Raw genomic sequence first — 27,612 nt, 5'->3', positions numbered from 1 at the left:
TCTTTTGTGAGGGGCTGGTTGCCTAAACTATCTAACAATCCACATGTTGTTGAGTATGGCGCCGATCTTACGGTACCACAAGATTTTGGACAACCTGGAGCTATCCTTGTTACCAATTTTCATGACAAAGAGTTCTTCTTGATGGAGGTTGTGGTTCATGGATTTAGTCAAGGTCCTATATTCTTCTGGGCCGATACATGGATTCATTCAAGAAAAGATAACCCTGAAAGTAGAATCATATTCAGGAATCAGGTAAGAAGCAAATGTTGGTTAACAGCATAGTAATTAGTTCATGGACCAAAAATATATTGTTTGTTGTTGGTAAACTTACTTCTGTTTGTTTTTGGTGACAGGCGTATCTTCCGTCTCAAACCCCTCCTGGCATTAAAGATCTTCGACATGAAGACCTATTGAGCCTTCGTGGCAATAGGAAAGAAGAGAGGAAGCTGCATGAGAGAGTATACGATTATGATGTGTATAACGATTTGGGTAATCCTGATAAGAGTGAGGAACTAGCTAGGCCAGTTGCGGGCACTGCCGAGAGGCCTTATCCTAGGCGATGTCGTACTGGAAGACCTCCAACTTTGACTGGTGTGTATTACACAGCTATCCTGTTTTCCTGTCCTAAACAAGTGGTATATTATGTGCTAAAATTTCTATATGAAACTTGATTCAGATCCCTATTCTGAGACCAGAGTCGAGAAACCCCATCCGGTTTATGTTCCTCGAGATGAAACGTTTGAGGAGATTAAGCAGAACACGTTTTCAGCTGGAAGATTGAAGGCTCTATTGCACAACTTGATACCGTTGATTGTTACTACATTGTCAAGTTCGGATATGCCCTTCACAAACTTCTCGGACATAGATAAGCTGTATAATGACGGTGTTCTGTTGAAGGAAGAAGAGCCAAAAGAAGCCAAAAAGAACAAGATCCTGGCTACTGTGATGAATCAAATGTTCACAGTCGGAGATAAGTTGCTGAAGTATGATTTACCAGCCATTATTAAGCGTAAGCACTCGTTCTTATACCCTAAGTATTATCATAAACACGAAAAGTTAAAAGTCCATTCGACCAAATTCTTGACTTTGAAATGTTAAATAAGAATGTGCAGCATCTTCGTTCTTAGTTCTGCCTTGTCTTTCAGGTGATAGATTTGCATGGCTAAGGGATAATGAGTTTGCTCGTCAGACTTTGGCTGGGGTCAACCCTGTTAATATAGAGCTATTAAAGGTAGCATTTTGATTTGGCCGAGAATGACTTTACCATGTCGGCTATCAGCTATTTAACAAATGGAGCTGTAATTATTCACAGGAACTCCCAATTTTAAGTAAACTAGATCCTGAAGTTTATGGCCCTCCAGAGTCGGCAATCACCAGGGAATTGATAGCAAGAGAGCTTCACGGGATCAGTGTTGAAGAGGTAAATGCAGTCGAGTCCGATATGAAATGGTGAAATTTGATATATAAGTTGTTCTAATCAAGAGACTAAATCCTCGGCATTTTGTTTAATTCGTTTTGGACTTGCATTGCCTATTAGCTTTTACTAAGGAACTTCAGCAATCATCTAAGTTTACGTTGCTGCTGTATGTGCAGGCAATCAAGGAGAAGAAGCTGTTTATACTTGACTATCATGACTTACTTTTGCCATTCATTGAGAAGATGAACGCGTTGCCAGATAGAAAAGCTTATGCTTCCAGAACGGTATTCTACTATTCTGAAACTGGGATTCTCAGACCAATTGTCATTGAGCTTTCACTCCCTCCGACATCTTCGTCTCCGAGAAACAAGTACATTTTTACTCATGGACATGATGCCACAACTAACTGGATCTGGAAGCTGGCAAAAGCACATGTTTGCTCCAATGATGCAGGCGTCCATCAACTCGTGAACCACTGGTACGACTAAAATTTCATCATCTTCGTGAAACTTCTTTATGTTTAATTTAGCGTTTGTTGAATGAGAGATTGGATTGTCAAGCGGGAAAAGGGCTTCAAATATGGGCATTTCTCTCAACTATGAAAAGGCACAGACGATTCTAATATCTGTAAATGTGAGATTTTCAGGTTGAAGACTCATGCCTGCATGGAACCTTACATAATTGCCACACATAGGCAGCTAAGCTCAATGCACCCGATCTATAAGCTGCTACACCCCCATATGCGTTACACAATGGAAATCAATGCACTTGCACGGCAAAGTTTGATAAACGGGGGTGGAATAATTGAGGCTTGTTTCAGCCCTGGAAAATATGCCATGGAACTAAGTTCTGCTGCCTATAAGAGCTTGTGGCGGTTTGACATGGAATCATTACCAGCAGATTTACTTCAAAGGTAAAACTCTCTCAAATATTTCTTCGTCTCTCTGGTTGTCACGTTGTACTGATTGATAATCAAGTGTGGCTGTGCAATTTTTGCAGGGGTATGGCTGTCGAGGATCCAACAGTGCCTGGTGGAGTCAAACTTGTGATTGAAGATTATCCTTATGCAGCAGATGGACTTCTCATCTGGGCTGCCATTAAGGAATTGGTAGAATCCTATGTTGAGCACTACTATTCTGAGCCTAATTCCATCTCATCTGATGTGGAACTCCAAGCCTGGTGGGACGAGATCAAGAACAAGGGGCACCACTACAAAAGAAAAGAGCCATGGTGGCCTAACCTCAGTACCCAAGATGACTTATCAGACATACTGACAACGATGATTTGGATTGCTTCTGGTCAACATGCAGCCATAAACTTTGGACAATACCCGTTTGGAGGGTATCCGCCAAACCGTCCTACTCTCATGCGGAAACTAATCCCACGAGAAGGTGACTCTGACTATGAGAAGTTCCTCCAGAACCCTGAATATACTTTCTTGACCTCGTTGCCCACTCAACTCCAGGCAACAAAAGTTATGGCTGTACAGGACACCCTATCAACTCATTCTCCGGATGAAGAGTACCTAAATCAGTTGCACCACATTCACAGACTTTCCTTTAATGATCCTGAAGTTCAAAAATTATTCGAAAGATTCTCTGTGAAGTTAGAGGAGATAGAACGAATTATCAATCAGAGAAATAAGAATATACAACTGAAAAACAGAAATGGAGCTGGTGTTCCTCCATATGAACTGCTTTTACCCTCTTCTTCTCATGGTGTCACCGGTCGTGGTATTCCAAACAGCATTTCTATCTAACAGGTTTGGTTTTCCTGCTCCAACCTGTCTTCTTATGCTAGGCAGAGCATGTAATACACCATCTTGGAGATTTCTAAATGTATATCTATTCATTTCTGGAATACGTTATTGTTTACAGCTTTATGGATTAGTCATCGAACTAGAATAAATCGGCAATCACTTAAGCTCTAACAGTTAAGAAAGGTTATTTAATGCTAATTACTTCTGCCATTCGTAGCTCTGTATGAAGATGTCCTTGAAATAGGTATTTCTATTAGAATATAACTTTCAGGAATTGCTCAACTGCACTTCAAAATTTTACAGGGGAGGAACTCTTATTCCTTCAGGACTGCAAAAAAACAAATATGCCAGAACTCACTGCATGATGCGATTATCAGTGTGCAACTGAATGTGCTTAGTTTTTGTTAAGACATAGACAGCATATGCCAACACCATCATAACTTGGAAGCTAAGCCTGATGCGAACTTGATTAAGTCCTTCCTCAATACCTTACCTGGGGCATTCTTTGGTATTGAGTCTATGTAGAACACCCGTCTGATTTTCTTGTATGGAGCCACCTGAATCAAATGTAAATATATGGAAAAAGTTCACTAAGAAATTATATTGGGACTTAAAATAATGACTTTTAGTTACCTGTTCTGCCACAAAACCCATGATCTGTGAGTCGTTTATAGTGCTCCCTGGTTGTCTTACCACAAAGGCTGCAGGTACTTGGCCTGCATCCTCATCAGGATACCTGCAATATCATTTCTTGTTGAATTTCTCAGTCTATACAATATGATCTGAAAAATTAAACTCCACTACCATTAGTGCTCTGTTTGCATCTTGAATCAAGTGAAGAAAATGAGAAAACATGCCTTTTCTCACCATTTTCTTCTTGTTCCTTTTCAATTCATTAAATTCTATATCAAGAGGGGACATAAATAAACAGGACGAAATTGACATACGGGATCACGGCTGCATCAAGAATGGCTGGATGTGATATAAGAATATCTTCCAGCTCGGCAGGAGCAACCTGTTAAGGTTTACATTGACATCGGTGGCTCAGGACAAATTTTTTGAAAATAATAGCCAAACAGTAGCATATATGCTAAATCATCAGTTGAAAGAATACATGTAAAAAATCCAGCAAGATGCACTCATGCAGATATATAACCTGGTAGCCTTTGTATTTAATTAATTCCTTCATCCTGTCCACATAGAACAGGAGGCCTTCACTGTTGAAATAACAAATATCACCAGTTCTTAACCATCCCTCGGAATCAATCGTCGCAGCAGTTGCTTCTTTATCACCCACATAGCCTGCAGTAAATCCATAGATTGCCAGTAAATATCCCGTCTGAACCAAATGAATTAGTTGCCCAATCATTACTTGTACCCATTCCTTTCTATTCTTTGCATGCAAGACAACATGAAAATTCTTTTAACTGTGTCCTCTCCAGTGAAATCACCATAATCACTATTCTTTCATCATCATTACTATCAAGTTTCATCAACTTAAACCATATAAAAAAGTAGGTACTATCTTTGGAGTTTGTAAAAGTTTCTAATAAACCGCTAGGAGCAGCGTGATTGTGAACTGTCAGATCACTTGTTTGTCCACACTTGGCCAATTTGATACAACTATTCATGATCCTTTGATCATTTTGGTTCTACAACCATTTTGAAACCGGCCCTCTTACTTTCTTATCATCGTAGAATAATTAACGTATTTTTTCAACGTCACAATATGAACATAAATCTCAAAGCTTCAGCCTTCAAGAAAAAGGGAGAGAATGCATCTTGCCTTTCATGACCATCGGCCCTCTTATCCAAAGTTCCCCTGGCTTTAGAGGAGGTAAATTGTGGCCAGTGAGCGGATCAACAATTTTGGCTTGGCAATTAGAGACCAGACGGCCATTTGCACCAGCTACTCGGCTTTCATTCAGGCCTATCGTTCTGGTGATTCCTGCAGTTGTTTCAGTCAGCCCATATGCCTGAAATCATCGACACAGTAAAGTAGTTTCATCAGTACTTAGCCCCATAGCCCCGGAGATCATAGCAATAGTGCATCTTATGGAAAAAATGGTGGAAAATATTAAGCTCAATTTTTTTTAAACAAATTTCTATGGCAAATCCTATTAAATTTTTTATTTCATTTAATAGATATACACGACCATATGTATAAATATTTTTAAATAAAATAAATGACGTAATTTCTATATACATGACGTGTATATATTAAATGAAACCAAACACACAATAATTCAACATAATTTACATTTAATAAAGTGAATCTGACAAAATAAATAGTATGCAAGTTGACTTTAGATAGTAATTTCAAGTTGTTCTTGTTTAAATTGTGTGGAGACTGGAATATTAGTGAGAAAAAGTAAACTAATTAATTTTAATTTTCTTGTAATTCTTTTTCCCTTACTAAACCAAATATGAAACTTTTATCATCCCTAAAGAACTCGTCCTCTCTGCATTATGTAGAATGGGGCTAATAGAAAAGCCGGCAAAATAAATAAGGAAATCTTTCTTTTTTGTGAGTGAATCTATTAAAATTATATTATGATTTCAATTATAAACAAACAATATACCCATTATTAATATCAGATGGTTATGACATTCAATAACTACTGTTACAATAAACTTATAACTATTATTAAAAAAAGATGAATACGAGTCAGGCCAATGATTATCTTATCTCTGATAATTTGATTAATCTCTCTTCAACTTTCATGATTGAGTTCAAGAGGATAAAATCATGGCAACAGTATGGTCCTTATTACTATTTCTTTACAGGTTGAGGGGAAAAATAAATGCATAAATGAATATGTTAATTAATTTTAAAAAATTAACTCAAAGTAGGAGATTATAAACTCCGCATGATTCCAACTCTATTTCCGTCTTGAGCCAAAAAGAGAAAAAATAAGACCGATTACACACAAAGCTCCTCAAGATAAATACAAATTAGGCTTAAAATCATCTAAGGGAAAAAAAGATGTTCGTTTTCATGGCAATTGTCCTCCTACACGCTCAAGATGAAATTAAGAGCAGCAACCAAACAATTAAATCCCTCTAAATAAATATAACTTTAGAGTTCCAAATTCTTAATCAAAATGTATCTTAAAATCCAACTCGCAACATATTGGTGCCAAAAAAACTAATATAATAAGTAACATTTTAAAAAACATGTCATATTGAAGTGCAAATAAAAAACTTTTTTATTTCAAAATTGGATTATTTGATTCTTGAATTAACTTATTATGTTGATTGATAAATGATTTTGTATCTTAATATTTGATGTTACCTTAATTTTTATTATGATAATATTTAAAGGACTTTATTATGAACATTATTATTGCGCTTTAAAAATTAATGTGTATATATTTAAAATCAAAATGAAGGATAAAACAAAATTTAGAATAACATATTTAATTCGTCTATCAATGTAACATGCATTAATATTAGTAGGCAACTGCAGCTAACCTGCAGCAGGGAAATATTGGGAAACCTCTGCTTAAACCTCTCAATCACCGAATTCGCCACCGGAGCTCCGCCGCACAGCACCGCCTCTAAGGACCTTAACTCGTACTTCTCCGCCGCTGCACTCTTCACCATACCCACCACCAAAGGCGGCGCTGCTGCCAAATGCGTCACTTTGGACTCCTCAACAGCTCCCAAGATCGAGTCCAAGCTCTTCCCCGCCGCCACTACTACGCTTCCGCCCAGCGCCACCTCCCTAATGCACAACACGAAGCCGTAGACATGAAAGAAAGGAACCACACAGAGAGTGACCGCAGGGGATTGCCGAGCTTCACGAACCGCGTGTACTCCGGCGATCGCGGCGACGAAGTTCCGATGCGTAAGCTCCACTCCCTTGACTCTCCCCGTCGTCCCGGAGGAGTACAAAATCGCAGCGGTGTCGTTCTGGAACACCTCCACTGGACCAAGTCCATCGTGGGATGGGCTGCTGCTGCAGGGGACAAGAAGCGACTCGAACTCGGGAGAGTCGAGGAGGATTGTCCCCTTGGGCAGGGAGGGGAGGCTGGCGGCGGTCTCGGAGGTGGCGAAGGCGATCACGGGTTTGCTGAGGTGGATTTGCCAGGAAACCTCGGGAGTGGAGCTGAGAGGATTTGAAGGAGAGACAATGGCGCCAAGGGAGAGCAAGGAGAGGTAGAGAAGGGGGATGTGGATGGAGTTGGGGGAGAGAATGAAAGCAACGTCGTCCTTGGAGAGGTGGAGGTAGCGGCGGAGGTTAGAGGCTAGGGTACGGACGAGGTGGGGGAGGCGGGAGAGGGGAATGCAGCGGCGGGTGGTGGCGTCGATGAGGAGGGAGGTGGTGGGGGGTGAGTGGGGGAGGAGGGAGAAAACGTAATCGGGAAGAGAAAAAGGGGTGGGTGAAGGAGGAAAGGAAATGGGAGGGCGAAGACTGTGAAAAATCTTGGTTTTGGAAGAGAAGCCACTGTTTGGGTCAGACGTGGAGGTCTCCATTGGTGGTGGAGAAGTAGGATTTCGGTTTTACACTACTCACTCTCTTCTGTTCTGTTCTCTCTCTGTCTTTGGTTTCGTCGGTCGGTTGGTTTCTTGTTTGAAATTAGGTAAAACTGTAGGGAAGGATCGATATTCCAAATTCTGCTATTTTTATACATATATATACATATATATATATATTAATATAAAAAAAATCTTTCCACGTTTTAAATAGCTGTTAATGACACCACTACACTAATTTTTTGTAAAACTAACTTATTTAATTTTTCAGAATTTATATTAATTGATAAATTATTTTTTTATTAATATAATATCTTAATTTATATATTTTATTCTATTTATAATATATTTTATTTTATTTAAAATATATTTTAAAGCATAAAAAATTTACTGTACAACGGATGGGAACGACTTATCACTATACTTATATGTATATATGTAATAGGATCATATTTGCTCTGGGGGATGGAATTAGTATGTGGTAGATAAATAAACGCACGACTGAATTGATACAATAAAAAATCTTCTTTTCTTTGTTTATTCAAATTAGTAAATTACAAAATTACAAATGTCTTGGTCATTTAAAAACCTACTAATTCTCCACTGCTGGTATCTGGTGAAAATAATTAATTCTTGAATAAAAAGTTGACTTTCACAAATTATCTCTAAAAAAGAGTTGAATAATTGTAAAAGAATTCTTCAATTAGTAAGTAAAAAATATTCAAAAAAAAACTTTAAAAAAGAAAAAATAATCATAATTTACGAAGACATTATCATCAATTTACCACAAAAATAGATAAAAACGAAACTATAAACTTAGCTAATCATTAAACAAAACTATAAATGTAGCTAGTCACCATACGATCGTCAATAATTTACTGAAAGAATATTCATAACCATATCAAATATGAAGAGAGATTACTGACAAAATTTAGGAGTAATTTGTGATAATTAAATTGCTTAACAACATTTTGGATGAATTTATGATTTTCAATGGTTACCATATAATATTTTGCCGAAATTTTCTCACGACATTCCGTGCAATTTAGGGAAATGAAGTTAATTTTTACTATTTTTCTCCGCCAGCCCCCAAATCGACCACCACGGCGCAGCTCGCCCCACTCCATTTCCTGTTCCGGGAAATGAACTAAAATAGTACAAAGCACAGATTAGGAATATGAACTTCAACAACACTTTAACTTAGAACAAAATTGGCATTCGAATCGCGTTTTCCAGTCATTTATTTATTTATTACAAAGATACGAATGTCATACAACTGCAATTAGAGAAAAATCAACACCATAACATTAAGACAGCCGTAGTAACATGTAATTTTACTTTTGTCAAACTAATAACATAACCATCAAAATAGAAAGTGAATAATAACCTTTTACCAAGAGAATATATCACAATTATTCCAATAGAAATTTATGTAATAATAAAACTTAAAAATTGGTGTAAATTCTTTTATATAATTATATTTTCGGTGATACTGCACCCAAACATTCAATCCACGACTCCTCATGTGTGGTACCCGTGCATGACGCAACGGAGGCAAATGAAAGATGCAACATACCATAACCCTGAAAAAATGATCTAATGCAGAAACACACTTAAAACTTTAAGTTTCATATAGCGCATGGATGGATTGAATACCAAGAAACAATACAGATCATTTTGGAGGAACAGGCAGCGTTACATCTACACAGCTTGAAAGAATTTCTATCATGATTAAGCTGGCAGAGATGGCATGGTTCGTGCCGATAAGGGGTGTTAACAACAGGGTCTCTTACAAGAAACGAGATGTTTAAACAACTCCACTAAACATCAGTTTGACACAGAATCTATGTATTCAATCCTTCCTATGACTACATGAAAAAGACATTCACCCCCAGGTTTACGGTGTTGTCATGCTCAACTATTAGCCAACTGAATACCCAGAATGGCTGCCTACAAGTTAACAAAGCAAAAGTCAAGAAGAAAGTGTCACAAGATTAAAAATGATATATTATGCACAGTGATGTGAAAAGATGATGAATTGTTGAATAATCACTTGTATTTAGTTCATAAGATCAGGCTTATCTATCCTCTTGGCCTACTTTTAACTACATAAGAAAGATTGAGAAAGTGAGAAACCCATCTAACTCAACCATCAAGTAAAAAAACTCATTGAAGTAATTCCGGTAATTCCAAAATCATGCCCACCTCTTTTGGTTCAAGCACAAACACAACAGTGCTCCATTTCTGTAGCTCTTTCCACCTCCTTTCCTCGTGACTGATGAATCCATCATTCACCTTCACCTAAATAAGCAAAATCAATAGATAAAAATATTGTTCACGAGGTCTCCCAATTAGGTGACAACGAGTTCAACTTCCCAGATTTTGAGCAACTTCGTCTGTCTCCCGGTCACCCAGAGAAGCAATCCGCAGCACTCTCCACAGAAAATGTCACCAAAATTTTCTGATCATTCTTATGTGTGCATCTAGGACAGATTGACAAATTCAGTCCATCTTTTTCAATAAATTGTGCATGAATAAATGATGATGAACAACTACCTGCTGAGCAGGGAGTAGAACCAGATCGAGGATAGTAGTCAGGAAAAGTCCTACCAATCTACCAACAAAGAGACTCCTATTAAATGCAATCGTACATGTGGTCGTTATTGTACCTTAAGCTAGTATGCGCATTGCAAAACCTTATCACAAGCTCATTGCACCAAGAAAACTTCCCCCACTACAGAATGACCTGTCAAGCAGGATAAGGCAGCAAACAGCCTCCCACTTAAGCATATCCCTCCAAATTTTCTCATTTTTTAACATTGGATCTCATTTCAGGTCAACAATATCGTTGTTGGATCCAATAAGAGATGTTTGAAGTGACCCTACAATATACATGCAATATTCCATTCATATTCACAGATGCGGTTGTTGAACCAGAAAGCAATAAAGTCATACACACCGTTACAAAGAACATCAAAAGATATTAATAAAATGAGAACTAAAATACAGAACATAGCTAAGAGACTGGCATCCACACAACTTGATTTTTTAATGACATGCATGTGTCTAATAAAAATATAAAGGTCCACAAGACAATGGACGGCCAATATTTTAATGTTTGTATTGTTCGCTGACTTAGTAGAATGAGAGATCACTCATAATAGCAAGGAAATAACAAGACAAAAACAATAGGTTAAGTTCCAAGGAAAAAAAGGGAGCAGGTGCATGTTATGCAGTTTGAGGTAACACAACAGGTATGCACCTTAGCAGCATCAGCCCATAAATATCAACTCTAATCAATAAACTGATAAATGAAGCATATAACACCAAACTTTCATCAAATAGGCAGAGAAATCTCAAGTCGTTCTTAAACCCACTGATAGCCAAGAGGAAAGGGATGAATGGAGAAGTGCATGCAGTCTACAGAACATTATTTAGGCCTTTTCTTAATCAATGATGCATGACTGCTTAAGTTTCTAGGCTTGCTACTGAAATCAGGATAACTTATACATTATAAAACCATACCATGAATTATACACACTAGTTAAGCAAAAAAGGTACATAAAAAACAATTAACCATGAAAGTATACAAGAAATATAACAGTGTACCTCTAGAGCTTCAGGAGACAAAAATGTAGAACGGGAAATTAATTTGGGTTTTCTATGAGGGCCAAGGTGTGTAAGTGAGCTCCTCAACCTGCTTGCTTGGATACTGCAGTGACATTTCAGATGAATGTCATAAAGGTTGAAAACATCGCCTCAGAGCATTAAAGCTATGGGCAGAGAAACATAAGTTCATTATTCTAAGTGGATATACACATAGGTTACGCAAGAGCACTTGTTTGCCTAAAGCTGAGAAAACAGATACAAGCTCATCAAAGTACAGCTTTCTTGGAGGAAGAGCCAATCTATAAGTAAAGATAATTGACATATCATATCAAATCAATTAACTTGGCAGGAATAATAATAAGATGCCCCTACATGACATAAGAGAAAAAAACAGAAAAGATAACACTCATTCACCAACACAAAACAAGTAACCTCTTTATCTGATGCATTAATAAGTCATGCCAAATCCATATCCACCCCAGTTTCACTGTATTTTGGTCTGTGTGGTTATCACTATTTAATAGCGAGATTTAAGAAAGCCGGCCCTTAAAGAACATGGCAGTGAAAACGATGTCTCATGCTGGATTTCACACTGCTGCAACCAACCTACATCTCCGAATTATCAAGGTGTGAGTGTGAAACTAAAACAAACTGACTCTACTTCAGACTACTCAAACTGATCAATTGCAAAGAGAATTTATGTGTTGTACAATAAAATCTTAAATGGGAAAAAGGAAAAAATCCAAAGATTTTTCCTCAGCCGTTTAATAATGCAGAAATCTAGGTTAAGAATCATTAAGACTTCCATAATCTCGATGGTACAATTGCCAACAAGTACCATCATAAACTACTAAAGAGAAAGCAATATAGAGCTCAACAGCTTTTCCCTATAAGGAGCGTACTGTTACCTCAGAGTACGAATGTGTCGCATGAAAAAAAGTGTCTCATCAAAGAGTAATCATGCAAACGTCAAAACACATTAATAAAATATTTTTGTAAATTATAGATCAATAATCCAGGTATGATCCTAGTTGGCATAACCATTCCACATCGACTGAGAACAAATTCCTGATCCTCGGTTACATCCATGTAATCAGCTTTAATATTTACCTCCAGAGTGCTATACTTCCTGTCAAATTCTTCTGCGATGAAAAGCTAAGAATGTCCCCTCCACTTTACATCACCATCTCTTGCAAACACAATATAAGAATTAAAACTGATAGCACTAGAGCATAAAGTAAACCATACTGTTGTGATATTCAAAATCAATTTCAAGAAAATTGTTTACAGGAACCAATATAAAATATGATACATGTACGAGATTAACCAGAAACAGTTCCATATAGGAAATGCCTTGAGCGACCACACCTTTCAGGTAAGAAGCTTGAAAAGATGCATCCCTACATCCAGCAAAGCACCAAGAAGAAAATTCAACCTGCACTATATCTGATTCACAAGTACAACCCAGAAATTGACCACATGATTCATCAGATGTGCCTGATAAAAAACAGCACTCGTGATAGCCTCATAAACGATGCCTGCAACCTCCTTTCTGCCCATAGCTCTCACCTCAATCACGTTTGTTTATGATATTGAAGAACTGAAAATAAGAATAGAAGACTTGGGATGCTATTGGCCAAACAAACCAGCAGTGCCTAGTTCTCCCTGTTGCAGTTCCTTCCTCCTTTGCTCTTCTAATGGGTCAGGGCTCTTCATTACTCTTCTCATACGCCTGAAAATAACAATGCAAACAATGAAACAAGCAGGAAAAACTCTAAAATATATTGTCCATAGAATTTGAATTAACGCACAAATACCTATCCTGCGCATGCTGAGCAGGAAAAGTTGGCATAAACTCCTTAGACTTGGGTAGCGGAACTTCCCGGAACCATTCATGGTTGAGAGCTGCTTCAGCAGTTATCCGCTGCACAGATCCCATTTCATATTGAGAAATTTGAAAGATTCAAGCATCTAAAGTTCTAAACAAATGAAATAAACAGGTGTAATCATCTAGAAGAATACCTTCTCAGGGTCATAAGTCAGAAGCTTGTTTAAAAGATCAAATCCAGCATCAGAAAGTACAGGTGACCCAGTAAAAGATGTTGCAGGGAATTTCTTACGCAATAGGTTGTACCTGAAATAAATATGTCACTTGTTAGAAGCAACAATAAATTTTAGGCAACTGACGCTGTCACCAATGGAAGCAAGAAAGCCAGACCAGAATCACCCAAAGCTGGACGCCTGGGAAAACAGTGGCAAAAAGAAGAAAATAAATTTTGAGGGCAACTTGGGAAAGAATTGAATATATCAGATATGAATACGTACTTATGCTTGACAAAGTTCACCTTGGCCCCAGGAAGCTTAGAAAGGCCAGGCCAAATTGTCTCATTTGGAGTGCCAAGAATCTTGAATATCTGCATATCACCACCAAACAAGTAATTAGACAAAATATTCGCATATCAGATTAAAATACCATGAACTAGTAAGCAAAACTAATTGACAAAATAATGAAGCATGAATACATATTTACCTTGTCAAGCTGATCAACCTCTGTCTTCCCGTTGAACAATGGTTCTTTTGATAATAGCTCAGCCATAATGCACCCTAGTGACCACATATCAATTGCTGTAGAATACTGTTTGGCTCCCAAAAGAAGTTCTGGTGCCCTGAGAATAGAGTTAGGATTTAGCATTTATCTTATGTATTAACCCCCAAGGGAAACTACTGACAATAAAAAGTGAAGTGCTGAAGCAATCTTTTGATGGAGAAAAACCACTAGGTTGACTAATATTATGATAAAAGCTTCAGTTTGAAAGGCATGAAATCAACATTTATGGTCAGATATGATAGCGCAAAAATACTACACTAAATCACTAATTTAGAGTACGTCTGAGCAAGTGTGTGCACATATGTAATTATGTACAGCATTATACATTAAGTCGGTAAAATAGCATAATACAAAGTCATGCTCATATAAAGATCTTACCTATACCAAAGAGTAACCACCAAGTGAGTATATGGTTTCAAAGGGCTTCCATATTGACGAGCCAGACCAAAGTCACAGATCTTCAACTCACCCCGGTTATTTAAAAGCAAATTTGAAGTTTTCAGATCTCGGTGCAGCACCCAGTTATCATGAAGATACTTGATCCCCCCTAAGAGCTGGAGCATGAGACATTTAACTTCACTCTGACTAAAAGGCTGTTTCATTGTCTCCATCAATCCTTTAAGATCATGTTCCATGTACTCCATGACCATAAAAATGCTATCAAGACTGCTTCCCACAACTACTTCTTTAACATCCACAATGGAGGGGTGGTGAAAAGAGAGAAGAATGTTTATTTCTCGGAGAGAAGTCAGAGGAAATCCTTCTCTCTCTTTCTCCATCTTGACCTTTTTCAGAGCAACAATTTCTCCAGTCTTCTTATCCCTGGCTCGATAAACAACTCCATAAGTGCCTTCATCTATTTTATTCAGTCTCTCAAACTCATCAACACTTCGGCAACCCTGAAGCATATTGACACTCCTCTGTGGAGGGTGGGCTGGCTCTGGTGTACCACTAGAACCACGATCATCTTCAGACTCTGTGTCAGACTGGCTAGAAGTACTACCATTATAATTATTATTATCATCTATCTCCATGTACTCATTCTGATCATCATTGTCATGGTAACTATCTCTACTGGAAGACCTAACTCGTTCATCGGATCCAGAGGACCTGCCCCTAGTTCCTTCAGAACCTTCTCGTTTGACCTCCCCAAGCTCTGGACTTATTGATTTCCTACGTCCCCTTAGCTCAGCTGACTCAGAACCAGGCTTCCTCTTTAATTTCAGCTTGTCTTCATAATCAGAAATCTCACCCTCGTCAGCTGGAGAGTCAGCATCATTCGCCCAGCGAGAAGATATTATAGTTCTTGCTGGCAAGTAATCATCATCGTCAATAACCCGTGTTCCCTGGTTATCACCCCAGGGTTGTTCTTCTTGAGGCAGCAGAGATGATGTTTCAACAGGAAATTCTGACAAACCAGGTAACAAATCAATTTTAGATGGTGATGTTTCAGAAATATGAACCTCACTATCATCATCCTGAGCAGTAGGTATATTAGCATCCGGAATAGACTTAGAATTAGGCAATTCAGGATAAGTCTCGATCAAAGGAGGCGGTGGTGGCAGATTGCTACTTTCCAAGGCATTCTTTTTTACTGTTCGACTTACCTCCCTATCATCTCTATCCCAAATAATTGGTGAAAACTTCCGTTTTTTGTTCTGCACAGGAGACGACTGACCCCCATTTCCCAACATCTTAACTTCAGCCTCTTTATTAACTTGACTTTCTGAATCCATAGCCCCATCAGACCCATCACTAGACAGCTCCCCAGGCTCTCGATCCATGGGGCGGACCACAAACCCACACCTCCGGGGTGCACCGCCACTACTTCCCGAATGACTCCGACTAGAAGTAGCGCGATGTCCACCATTCATCGCCTCCCTTTCCCTGACATCCTTCTGTCTGACCCTACTTCTATAATCAAGACTCTCTCGACCCTGACCCTGACCCCTCTCGTACTCCAGATCCCCTTTCCTAATTCGAGTGGAATAACCAATTTCCTTTCTAGAAATCAAGAAATCAGCCTCGCGGTCTCTGAATTCATTGTCTCTGTAACCCCCATGTCTTCCAGCAGCCATAAATCTAGGTACGAGTCTCCTTATGTATGGAAATGAAACCCTAACACACGTACCAAACTCGCCTAAATTGGGTTTTTGAACAAAACCCTAACCCTGATTTCCTAGACCCAACTTATCACCGAACAAATAGTCAATTTCTCCAAATCACTTGAAAACCCCTAATTTCACAAAGAAAAACTACTTTCCCTTTTTTTTTTTTGAGAAGTATCGAGATTCAAACACAGATCTGATACAGCATCGAAACCAAAAACACGACCAATCAAATCCCCTCTTCTCTATTCCTCAACAAAAGAATACAGTTTAAATCAAATCAAAATCGAGAAGAAACGGTTAGAAAACCCTACGAACAAATTTCAAAAAAACAAAAAAAAAAGACGGCGTGTGATCTCTTCCTCCTTCTCTCGCTTTCGCGTGTGAGAATTCAGAAATCGAAGGGCTTACCGATGTATATAATCGGAGAGAATCGTGTAGACAAAACGGAAAGCGGCGACGAGTGCTTCTAGAGAGAGAAGAAGACAAATGAGGCGATGAAAGGGCAACGAAAGAGAAGCCGAATCGCGACCGCGTTGAAAGAGAAGCTATTCGATGGGCTCTCATCCACCATAAGAAAAGCAAGTACCCTCCTCGATTTTCTTTATTTTATTGTATTGATTGATGACATAAAGGTACGGCAGAATAACATTATAATATCAGATATATTAACTATTTTCAAAAAATAACTATTTAATTCGAATGTAATAATTCAATTATGATTCACGAAATTAAACAAACTAATTTCTTTATTTTTTTCAAAATCTAATTATCTAAGTGTATAATAACAGCAAATATTCTATACAAAAAAAATAGAATATCTATCTTCTGAAATACTTTATTTTTTAATTATTTAAAATATCAAAAATAAAACCTAAGTAATTATATTAAAAATAAGAATAAAATATATAAATTAATATATTACGTTTAAAAGAAAAAGAAAATTAATTGGTGCAGACTTTCGCTGATCGTCGTTTATGAGTATAAAAGCCTTTTTTTTTTTTTCAAAATTAGTATAGATTACACCATGAACTTTATATGAGTTAGTGATGGGACTCAGCCAACTCTTGCGAATTGTTTGCATTCATTGTTGATTTAGTTGTAAGGCATATCACTAATTACTTCTATTTTTATAAAAGGGATAATTACAGTCTCTTCATTTGAGAATTGGGTAATTAGATGTAAATTTTTTATAGTTTGAAAAATCGTTTGTTTCTATTTAACAGATAAATTCATCTGTTAGACAAGATTAACAAAATTTACTGAGATAAACAAATGGGCTGGATAGAAATTCATATTTATCCTTGACTTATTACTGATTTATTGCAAGTTAAATAAATATTTTTATAATCAAATTATTCTTATACATCTTCACATGTCAATGAATGTGATGAGGATACATCTTCATTGTTATAAGGATATTCTAGTCATAAAAAATTATTTGACCTGTAGTAAGTATGTAATAAGATAATAAGTATGTAATAAGGAATAACTAACTACCTAATATAAATAAGTGATGTAGTTTATCATATGTCCATTTTTGATATTTTGATCTTTCGATCTCTTATTCTCTGCGTTTTTATAATATTCTCTATTTTCTCTTTTATGTGTTCTTCCATGAACATGCTAGGCTAGTTTCTTTATTTTTGGTTAAAGATTCGATGAATGTTTTCCAATATGTTGTGAGATATAATTTGTACTTTCAACTTTCTTTCATATGGGTATTTTGTGTTGTTTTATGTGCATTTATCGTAAATAATTTGATATACGAAATATGTACTGTTATTCATTGTTAAAAATATTTTCCTATTCAAAGGTTGTTTGCTGACTAGATAATTAGTCAATGGGCATTGATTGACTAACAATAAGGTAAGAAAATATGAGGTCGTTACCATAACCAATTTATTTATTATGAACGATTGTTATCTTTACATCTATGATCAACCACGAAATCAAGCATGACCCCGTCTTCAACTATGAATTTTTCCTCTCATATTTAATTCTCTTCTTTATTTTGTTTATTAGATTTATACTTTAAACAACCTCCTCTTTTGTTTTTATTTGAAGAAATTAATTTAGAATCAATATATATGAATTCGACCCTACTCACTAATTTCACAAGTTTTAGTAAGATAATATTTTTTATGAATTCGAAACTCATCAATTAGTTTATATATATCTTTTCTTATTCATAATATATTATAAAATATAAAATATTATTTATTATATGCACGCAAAAACGATGTACTCCGCTAGGTAACTAAAATTGAATCCAAATAGCAACCGATCAATTTTGGGACATACATTATTTTTTGGGATAAATTATAATAACACCCATGAGGTTGAATTTAATTCAACAAATATCCTATATATTTTTCAAGATTATAAGTTACAATAAGGAAATGTCGATATAATTCACCTCAAAAGATGTACTGTAAAGTTTTGCTCCTGAACAGAAAATATATTTATAATTTTACAAAAGGTATAAAATATTTATATAGTTAAATTTAGCTTTAAAAGCTATCGACATAATTTATTTTATTTTTATTTTTCAAAATTGAGATACCGGAGTCCCAAACCACTGAGCTGTCCGACATCCCACATTATTTGCATATGTAAGTTTTTATTTTGAGACATGATATAATGGTCTGTCTCAATTATTTCCTCCCATTGTTTACACCAAGCCATCTGATTTCTCCTTAGCAAAACACAAACAAATCTGTAGAAACACAAGAACACATGATGCAGTTGTTCAACTGTAAGACAATATTATCGTCACTGTTCTCCAAATTTAGGATTTAAAAGAGAAACGATGTCGATCGGCTGAAACGTTCGTGTTCCAAAATCATCGACTAGCGATGCCCTAAACAGCGGGCCTTCTCCATGACGAACCAGCGCTTCCATTTAAGCTTATATGTTGCTCAACTCCCTCGTCTCCATTTGATGCAGGATGTTACACTCACCATCACTTTGCATCAACAAATTAATGCATCAAATGACTTAAAGATGAAACGTCGCTAGGAATTTAAACGAAAAAAAGTTGGCAATAGTAGTTGACACAACTTAAAGGATAAGTACATTATAAGATTAGCAACTTTAGTACATGTAAAGGGTGTTCAGCTACCAGCAGAAGGAAGGCAACTTGAAGGAGAAAGAGGATGGCAAATGACCGGTTCTTCTTATGTAATCCGCTCGTTCAGACGTCTTGACAGCCTTCTCATTAAGCTTGGCCTCTGCGTTTGCACGTTTCTCCTCTGCTATCCTCCGACTCGCTGCCAGTTTGTTTGTGTACTTCTCTTGTGCTCGAGATTTTAGTTGTTCGGCCTTTACCTGAGAGCAGAATGGAAGAAAGATTAGGAGCTGAACGATGTAAGCATCTGAGGAAATACGAGCGAATAATTGACTGCAACTCCTTCGGATAACACAAGAAGAGAAATATGAGGACTGATCAGTCACTATCCTTGTTTTTTAGCTTTTCTTACATGAGTAAAAATTTTCATTTTAGTTTAAGGTATGGCTATATTACAAGATACGTGCATTAATTTTTGCAAACAACATATTTCTAGTTAGCAACGGCTTATGTTTTGTTGTGACGAAGCCACCCCGAAAAGAGATCATTGGATTGTTGGCAGGGAAATAGTGCTAAAGTAGACATTTTCGATCAACAAACACATATACACAGAAACAGAACAAAGGAAAAGATGGCAGTACCTCCGTTTTCTGCATCTCCATTTCAGCTTTCCTTTTCTGATGATTCTCCCAAGCTTGAATCTTCACTTCTTCGCGTTTGTACCTAGATGTCGAAAAAACATTTCAATTTTCAGAAATTCTCAGTTGTTTCATATATCAGACTGTACAAGAATAGCAACTCAGCAAACCAATCACCTTGCCATGTACTTAGCTCGCTCGGCCTCGTCCCAGGCCATGGCTCGTGTTTCCAAAGGATTCAACTTACTAGACTGATCACCGGTCTTATTCTCAGCCGTTTTTCCACCATTACTCTCTTCTCCATCTCTACTAAATTGTCTTATCGCACCACTATACCTGCCACCATCACTTCTCGTCTCGCTCGGGGTAGCAGTATTTTGACAATTACCGAGGGCCATCACCCCATTTGCACACCTAACTGGAGTCGACGAACCCGAAGACATTGGACTTCTTGCAGCAGGAGTAGTAGCACGGATCGGTGTGGCTGTCCTGGACGGCTCTTGGCTTGCAATCGGTGTCATTTCTGTCCCCATATCCCTCACACATATCGACCTCACCACCGACTGAGAACTATTAGCCGGCTTACTGATCCTCCACACCGAATCGTCGCAGTCCACATTTTTTGTCTCCATTTCGTACTGATCGATCCCGTTTGAACCGGGACAGCGAACATTCTCCCCCTCCTCTCCACTCGAGTAATCCTTCTTCGGCACCGGTGCAATCAGTCTCCTATCATCAGCATTGGAGTTACGTGGCGAGGCCTTAGCCTGATTCTTCTCCCCTCTTGACAGATTCACCAGCCATTTCTGGGCATCATCCCATTTCGATGGAGTCGGCTTTCCTAAGGCCGTTCGATGATGGGCACTGGTTCGACTTACCCCGTTGTTCTTGTGGAACTCAAAACTCATACAGCTGCCACCTGAAGTTTCTTGTGTAGTGCCATTGTGCGGACACCCTTTCTCCTCTATGGTTCTCATCTCTCTCAACTCCTACAAATACAGTAAAGACCAACCAAAAGCAACCTATAAATTCTCAAAAGAACCTATGCCCTTTTGTCCATCTCTCATACTAACTGAATCCTCACATGAAATCAACCCCTATGATCTCCTAGTGACAATCTCGGTGCAAGATCGATACTGATAAACCCGGATCTGAGGATGAACATCTGCATTATGTTTTTAGTACAAAACAACCTAGTTAGTCCAAAAATTACCATAACTTACGAGTCTGTAAAAAATATTAAAAATAAGTCGGAAACTCCCTAGTTTTTCTTCAAAAGGACCTTACAACCTCATAACATCTTACACTGTCTCAAAGTTCCATCAAACACCTCCAACATCTTATAAGCTCTGAATCATCTTACAAACTCTCAAACACACCCTCTTAATGCATAACTAGCAGATTAAAAGAACTCAAACCTGAGATTCTAAGCAGAAGTTCACATCTGAAGCGAACAAGAACTCATGCAAATAAACTCAACAACTCTGTACATTTCAACTTACCCCCCCCCCCCCCCCCCCCCCCCCCACCCCCCCCCCACACCCCACACACACACATACACACACACAAAAAAAATGCACAGACAAAAAAAAATGAAAAAGTTGGAATAAGGAGGGGGCATCATTCAGCAAAACTTCTCAAGTTTATGGTCGAAAAAATTGAAAAAGAAATGCAGTAGCTGATTAGAATATATAAAAATATATTTCTTGACATCATGATCTCAATAGAAACCTGCTACACCAATCATGATTTTCAAAGAGGTTGATCCAGAAACTAAATAATATCAATCACAAAATCATTGCCCTAATACAATTACATATATAAAACACACTGGGAAATGTTGCAACCTTCTTTGCTCTAATAATAGCATTGGGTTCAAAAGAGCAGCAATAGTTAAGCTCTTCTTGATGCCCATAGGCAGGCTTCCCCCAAAGCATCGAATAGCAACCAACAAGTAAAACAACTTTAAACTCAATAAAATTCAAAGCATTACTGCAATATTTCAAATAACAAGACCAATCACATATCGGAATCACACATAGAATACTCAGTAAATATCAGAATTTTTAAAACCAGAAGAACAAAGGAATTAAAATGATCAATAATAAAAAAAAAATAATTTTTTCCTACATTATAAATCACTATAATATAAAATATGATAAAACAATACTATTTATCATGATCAAATAAAATTATTATAATTAAATTATGGATACAGTTAATCAACATTAGCCATAGTTTTAAATATGGCAAAAATATTTCTGATAATATATTTCAATCTCGTTTATAAAAACACCGACTAACAAAAGTTGCACAATCATAATTAGTTAATATTCATTATAATTTTTTAATTATAATAATTAACCATAATAATTAAAAAAAAACATATTCATCCTAGTGCGACCTCATCACATTTATTATATAATATTCAAAAGTTCGTATTTAACTTGATAAAATTATTATAACTAAAAAAAAGAGGGGGGGGGGGGGGGGGGGGGGTGGAGAAATGCATGATCAATAATTATGATATTTGCTGTGTGGTATCATATATATATATAGTGATAGGGGTGGTACAATTTGGCAAAATTAATTAATTGCTGATGGATGACTTATCCATTGCCCCTATATGTACTTGTGCTTCCTCTTTATTGCTACAAAATTATACCAATAGTAATGGGAATTAAATATACGTATCTTAGGGTTAAAATTGTAATTTAAATTGCTTCAGCATTTCAAAAAATATTAAGTTAAGTAGTAAGCGAATTGGATCCCAAAGCAGATGTTTGCTGATGAGCAGGGCTCTGTATCTTCAGAGTCATATTTGTTATGAGGATAAGGAATTTAACTTTTTTGATTCCGCCCAAAATAGGATTAGTTTGGTTTTCATTGTACCTAAATATGATACCATGTTATAATAGATTTATAATACCATGTTCAACATAATACAGAGCCTGTGTCCGATCTATTTAAAGGATGAGTGGAATAAGTGTGATAACACATTATTACATCATATCGGATATGGTGTATGAATCATTTTTAACTTTTTGTTGGAATTTTCCAACTTTTTATCTTTCATGTAGTCAATATGAAAGGGAACCCTCATTTGAATGTGAAGAGGAAGAGAACGCCCTCATTTCAGCATATACATATATATATAACTAAAATAAACAAAACAAATTTCCCTCTATTTCAAAAGGTCTGCTAAAAACTTTCTTCTATTTTAAGAATAGGCTAAAAATCTCCCTGTATTTTCTTAAACTTAGTACAATTGTCCCTCTCCATTAAATCTAACTAACGGTGTTAATTTTTCACAAAATAACCATTACACTCTTGCTTAATATATATTATTTTTTATTTTAATAACCTTTGGATATATATTGATTATATTATAGTCGTTAGATCTAATAAATTAATTTTAACCATTGAATTTTAAATTTATAAATGTTGTCATGGCCTCTAGGCAACGTCGTGTCACCCAAATCAAGAAAGAGAGCGACCGCGACGCAACCGCTACCCCCAGTTTTTCTTTTTTTTCCCCTTTCTTTTAATTTTTTAAAAATAATTTTAATCATATTAATTAAATATATTTTAGTTAATTAAGAATAATTTTAGATAATTATAATGATTATTGTACTTAAATATATATTTAATTAATTAAAAATAAATTTAGATTTGATAGATTTGATTTTTAAAATTTTTAAATTTAATTTTAAAAATTACAAAATTATTTGAATTTAAATATAATTTATTTTAATAGTTAATATTAATATTAATTACATTAAATATAACTTAATTTAATATTTTAATTTACATTATAAAAATTCAAAGAATATATATATTTTAATTAATATATTTAAAAAATATTTTATTTTTTAGATAGATGAAAATACAAAAAAAACTCAGAATAAGTAAAAATTATACATGTGAAATATATAAATACCATAAGGGCGTTTTAGTAAAAATATCCAAGAAAAGTGAAAAATAGTAAAAAAAAAAAAATATTCCCAAAAGTACAAGGAGTGCGTGTAATGTACTATCCATTAATTACTAATGAAATGGGTGTTTTTGTTGAGTTTTACAAAATATAATGAGTTTTTTACTCTATTTTAAAAACACAAGGGAATTTTTAGCTTTTTCAACAAGACATAGGGGGTAAAATGTATTTTAGCCATATATATATATAGTAACACCTTTCTTCATCTTCTTCTTTTTCTTTTCATATAGTAACACCTTTTGAGGGAGTGAAATTTGTATGGAGTTATCCGAATTGAATTTTCTATTTCAAATTTTTTGTATTTTTTATTTTATTTGATATAAAGTAAATTATAATAAGTTTTTTTATTTTAAGATTTGATGTAATTATGAATAGTCCCTTGTTGTTTGAAAAATTATTAATATCCATAATATTTGATAAAAATTATGTAATTTTTGGTCGGATCGGAGATATGAAATTGTCCACTTTGACCTTATTGCATTGTTTTAAAAGGAAATTAATTTTTTTAAAAATTGACCGAGATGGATGTAAAATTTTGAAACATTACAAAAATATTGTCCACTTAGTTCATAAAAAAATTTCAAAAACTTTTCAAAAATGAGTAAAATTATGATTCAGAGTCCCAAAAATATTTTGACTACACGAAAAACGAAAGCAAACCTAATGGAGACTAACGGATTGAGCTAGTTGTTCGACGGTGGTTAAAATGAGGGGAATATTAGTTTTTCGAACAATGAAGGAGTATTTGTAATTATGTCAAATTTTAGAAAAACTCGTTGAACTGGCCTTTCAATATATATATGATTAATGATTTGTATATAAAATCTTCCCATAAATAAAATAAATTGATGTAATATCTGCACACGTTGCATGTATATATTAATTAGAATAAAAAATACAATAAAGTTCGAAATAAAAATACTTATTTAGAATTCTATCAATTAGATAAAAAATCACACTATACATAACTCAGGTCATATTATATAAAGATAATATTGAGAAATAAATCTAATTGTCTGTCCCATCATCATAATTTACTAATATCAACATAAAAGTATAAAAATTCAATTTTATTATTTCAAGATATTGAGGCATGATCCCCACTCAGGAAGAACTCATTGATTGTGTTCATCTCACGTCTTCCTAACAATAGTTAGAATAAAAATGAAGGGGTAATGCATTAATAAAATGAATAAGACAAGATTGAAGCTTAAAATATTATACATATCAAAGAAGAAAGAGGTTGGTGGGTAGTGTTATTCATCAATCTCATGGAGGAGAGCCCAACTCCCCACATAGGTAGTACTTTGGAAAAGGATGGCTCCTTGTCGAAACAATGTGTACATAGTCAGATCAAAGACTTTGAGATTGTGACTCTTCACCTACTTGTGGATTTCTAGACCACCACAGAACCATCGAATCCTAGGGTGTATTCTTGGTAGGTTTTTGATGGTCCCTATGTATATTGTGATATGAATGTGCGGGGCCCACGACGGAGTTCGCGTTTAGACGAACATATTTGAATTTGGACGAGAGGTTGGAGGAATGAATTGATATGACTTTATATTAAACGAATTTATGATCTGTTTCAATATTTTTAGGATTCAATGTGTTCCCTTATATGGATGTGTGAGCCCCACTACTAAAAACGCAGGACTACTGGTTATGCCTGAGAATGGATTGGGCTTTCTTTTGGATGGACGGACTTGGATTTAAGCGAAAGGTTTGGAAAAGAACTTGCAATGATTTCATGCTATATTTGATTGATAGATTTGAATTGGGGATGGAGATTTTAAAAAAAATGATTTCAAATGACTCCATACTAAAAGAATTTAAAGTTCATCACTATTCAACAAATAGAAGTTCAGATTTAAAGTTGAAGGATTCGGAATTCCATGAATTTAAAACTATCCAAATATTTTAGAGGTCATGAGTTCGAAACCGCCATGTGCGTGGAATGTTGCCTACTGCATAATAGAAATTATGATTATTGTAATAGTCTTTATTAGATATTTAAAACTAACGAAAATTAACTACTATTCTAAACTCTTGAGTCAACAAGAATATATTTTCTGTAATTCTATAATAATAAATAGATTATCACAATTGTTGAAATATTGATGAATACTAATTTTATTTTAATTGATGTCTTGATAAGATGATTATACACTTGAAATTATCATAAATTCTCTAAAAGTCGTACCTGACATTTGGAGGTGTTGCGATGAATATTGTTGGGTAATATATTTAGAGAGAGATTTGGATTATGCTGCCTCCGATGTGCAAGGAATGCCTCAAATCATCTTCGAACAAAGCCTGCAAAATAAAACACCATCAGAACCGTACTGAGAAGGCCCTAGTAATAACTTGTCGATGCAAAAATCAAATGAGTTGTAGAAAGAAGAGTATTTAAAGTTATAAGAATGCTAGGCAGCAAAAGTTGTATATAACAAATGGAGGATGATTATTTATAAATTTTTTCGAATTGTATGATACTACGTAAAACACATATATGAAAAAGATCAAACAATTACGATGGGTCCATGCAGATTAGGACTTATGAGGTACTGGGGCGATATCATAAAAATCTTAAATAGATGTTTAAAATTATTGGCAGATTGAGGTAGAGTTGGGGATAAGATCGAAATACCATATTCATAAGATCACTCCTGCAACAAGATGGTGCATATTTATAAACTTTGTCAAAATTGTATGATTCTCTATGAACCCTCAATCCAACTTCATTAAGATGATTGAAGTTGCCAAGTACATTATCAGACGGTACAATCGAAACTAAATGATTGGGAAAATACATCGAATAGGCCCGAAAGAACAAATTTGTCCTCCAAAGGCATGAAAAATCACAAACACTCAAGGGGCTGTGTCTTTGTAGTGGGTTCGGTTGCACCCAACCCGTCTGACCCAGTGACCCGATTGATCATCTGTTGATTTAAAACCCATCCGACGGCTTTCTATTGGACACGTGACCCGTATAATTTCTAACACATAAGCTTCTATAAATATATAGAGGGTCATTTGAGATGTATATATTTACTACTATCAGATCGTATTCTGCGACCCCATAGTTTTAAGCTCAAATTTAACTTAAGAATCAAAGAATTTTAACTTGAAGTCACCTTAATTAGTTTAGCGCATTGTGTGCATGTCAGCCTTACTCATCCAAGTCGAGATATTCATCAAAATTCATAATTCAAAACATTTTTAAGTCATCACCAGTTTATCATCGAATTACCTCCAAGTCGTTGAATAGTGATTACCTCGACCCGAATCACTAAGGATACACAAATCAAAGGCCATTTAAGCTATTAACATAATTTTTGGGACTCTTTAGTAATTTCAAAGGGGTTTAAGGGGAGTCCCCACGTCAAAAAGTAATACAAGGAATAAATGTTTTCCAAGTACATACGTTGGGCTAAAATATTGTTTGGTGGGTAGGGGAACACGTTTCTTGTTATGTTATATGTTGGACATGGCACAATCCAATGCATAACTTTTCCTACCTAATTCCCACTTTCTAAAAGCTCATGTTATCGTAACACGACATCAGAAATCGGATTCTGGTTTGAGCTTTAGTAGAGAAAATAATATTATTTTAATTAAAATTATTATTTTGAATTTAATAAAATGTTTTATCTTTTTAACTTTAAAATTTGAAATTAAATTTTTTAAAATGAAAAACTTAATATTATTCAACATAAAAAATTATAATAATGTTATCAATTAAGTTTTCAATTAAACGTAAGATATAGAAAAACAAATAATCAATTATACACTTTTGTTTAAGATTGAAAAAAAATTAACACATTATTAACAATGTGGAAGAAATAGATTTAATAAATTAATAAATTGCACATTCATCTAAATAAACATCATAATGAAATAATAATCAAAATTTAAATAAATTTTAGG

At 35.5% G+C, this 27,612-nt stretch overlaps 4 protein-coding genes across 14 annotated transcripts in view; 1 reads left to right on the top strand and 3 right to left on the bottom strand.

The window, feature by feature from the left end:
* LOC105168387 (lipoxygenase 6, chloroplastic) overlaps nucleotides 1-3,306 on the top strand; it is a 4,141-nt gene extending 835 nt beyond the window's left edge. Inside the window, exons 2-9 of the mRNA XM_011088451.2 lie at nucleotides 1-252; nucleotides 354-591; nucleotides 677-1,009; nucleotides 1,146-1,231; nucleotides 1,313-1,420; nucleotides 1,594-1,895; nucleotides 2,064-2,330; nucleotides 2,417-3,306. The exon at nucleotides 1-252 is cut by the window's left edge and continues 27 nt beyond it. Coding sequence (XP_011086753.1) covers nucleotides 1-252; nucleotides 354-591; nucleotides 677-1,009; nucleotides 1,146-1,231; nucleotides 1,313-1,420; nucleotides 1,594-1,895; nucleotides 2,064-2,330; nucleotides 2,417-3,176 — 2,346 coding nt within the window. The 3' untranslated portion in view covers nucleotides 3,177-3,306. The remainder of the gene's footprint in view (nucleotides 253-353; nucleotides 592-676; nucleotides 1,010-1,145; nucleotides 1,232-1,312; nucleotides 1,421-1,593; nucleotides 1,896-2,063; nucleotides 2,331-2,416) is intronic.
* LOC105168386 (4-coumarate--CoA ligase-like 9) lies at nucleotides 3,194-7,824 on the bottom strand. 2 transcript variants are annotated; one of them, XM_020695809.1, is made up of 7 exons: nucleotides 6,651-7,824; nucleotides 4,963-5,152; nucleotides 4,333-4,478; nucleotides 4,124-4,191; nucleotides 3,810-3,912; nucleotides 3,670-3,733; nucleotides 3,194-3,504 (listed from the first exon to the last, which is right to left on the bottom strand). In XM_020695809.1, exons 1-7 carry the CDS (start codon nucleotides 7,653-7,655, stop codon nucleotides 3,491-3,493), a joined length of 1,590 nt encoding a protein of 529 aa, XP_020551468.1. In that variant the 5' UTR covers nucleotides 7,656-7,824; the 3' UTR covers nucleotides 3,194-3,490. The 2 variants fall into 2 exon arrangements, with proteins under 2 accessions (XP_020551468.1, XP_011086752.1); XM_011088450.2 differs by lacking the exon at nucleotides 3,194-3,504 and having other exon boundaries at nucleotides 3,589-3,733; nucleotides 6,651-7,821.
* On the bottom strand, nucleotides 8,742-16,573 carry LOC105168385 (cyclin-dependent kinase G-2-like). 9 transcript variants are annotated; one of them, XM_020696185.1, is made up of 10 exons: nucleotides 14,251-16,571; nucleotides 13,795-13,930; nucleotides 13,590-13,678; nucleotides 13,287-13,398; nucleotides 13,082-13,188; nucleotides 12,633-12,996; nucleotides 12,375-12,453; nucleotides 11,265-11,367; nucleotides 9,861-10,537; nucleotides 8,742-8,802 (listed from the first exon to the last, which is right to left on the bottom strand). In XM_020696185.1, exons 1-6 carry the CDS (start codon nucleotides 15,948-15,950, stop codon nucleotides 12,894-12,896), a joined length of 2,247 nt encoding a protein of 748 aa, XP_020551844.1. In that variant the 5' UTR covers nucleotides 15,951-16,571; the 3' UTR covers nucleotides 8,742-8,802; nucleotides 9,861-10,537; nucleotides 11,265-11,367; nucleotides 12,375-12,453; nucleotides 12,633-12,893. The 9 variants fall into 9 exon arrangements, with proteins under 9 accessions (XP_020551844.1, XP_020551842.1, XP_020551845.1 ...); XM_020696186.1 differs by lacking the exon at nucleotides 8,742-8,802 and having other exon boundaries at nucleotides 9,876-10,138; nucleotides 10,212-10,269; nucleotides 10,352-10,537; nucleotides 12,375-12,996; XM_020696183.1 differs by lacking the exon at nucleotides 8,742-8,802 and adding an exon at nucleotides 9,346-9,605 and having other exon boundaries at nucleotides 12,375-12,996.
* LOC105168384 (uncharacterized protein At3g61260) lies at nucleotides 18,654-21,170 on the bottom strand. 2 transcript variants are annotated; one of them, XM_011088446.2, is made up of 4 exons: nucleotides 19,866-21,170; nucleotides 19,692-19,773; nucleotides 19,105-19,310; nucleotides 18,654-18,948 (listed from the first exon to the last, which is right to left on the bottom strand). In XM_011088446.2, exons 1-4 carry the CDS (start codon nucleotides 20,663-20,665, stop codon nucleotides 18,891-18,893), a joined length of 1,146 nt encoding a protein of 381 aa, XP_011086748.1. In that variant the 5' UTR covers nucleotides 20,666-21,170; the 3' UTR covers nucleotides 18,654-18,890. The 2 variants fall into 2 exon arrangements, with proteins under 2 accessions (XP_011086748.1, XP_020551309.1); XM_020695650.1 differs by lacking the exon at nucleotides 18,654-18,948 and having other exon boundaries at nucleotides 18,959-19,310; nucleotides 19,866-21,168.

The sequence above is a fragment of the Sesamum indicum genome, linkage group LG8, assembly GCF_000512975.1.
Source record: "Sesamum indicum cultivar Zhongzhi No. 13 linkage group LG8, S_indicum_v1.0, whole genome shotgun sequence".
NCBI lineage: Eukaryota > Viridiplantae > Streptophyta > Magnoliopsida > Lamiales > Pedaliaceae > Sesamum > Sesamum indicum.
This window is presented reverse-complemented; position numbering and strand designations above follow the sequence as displayed.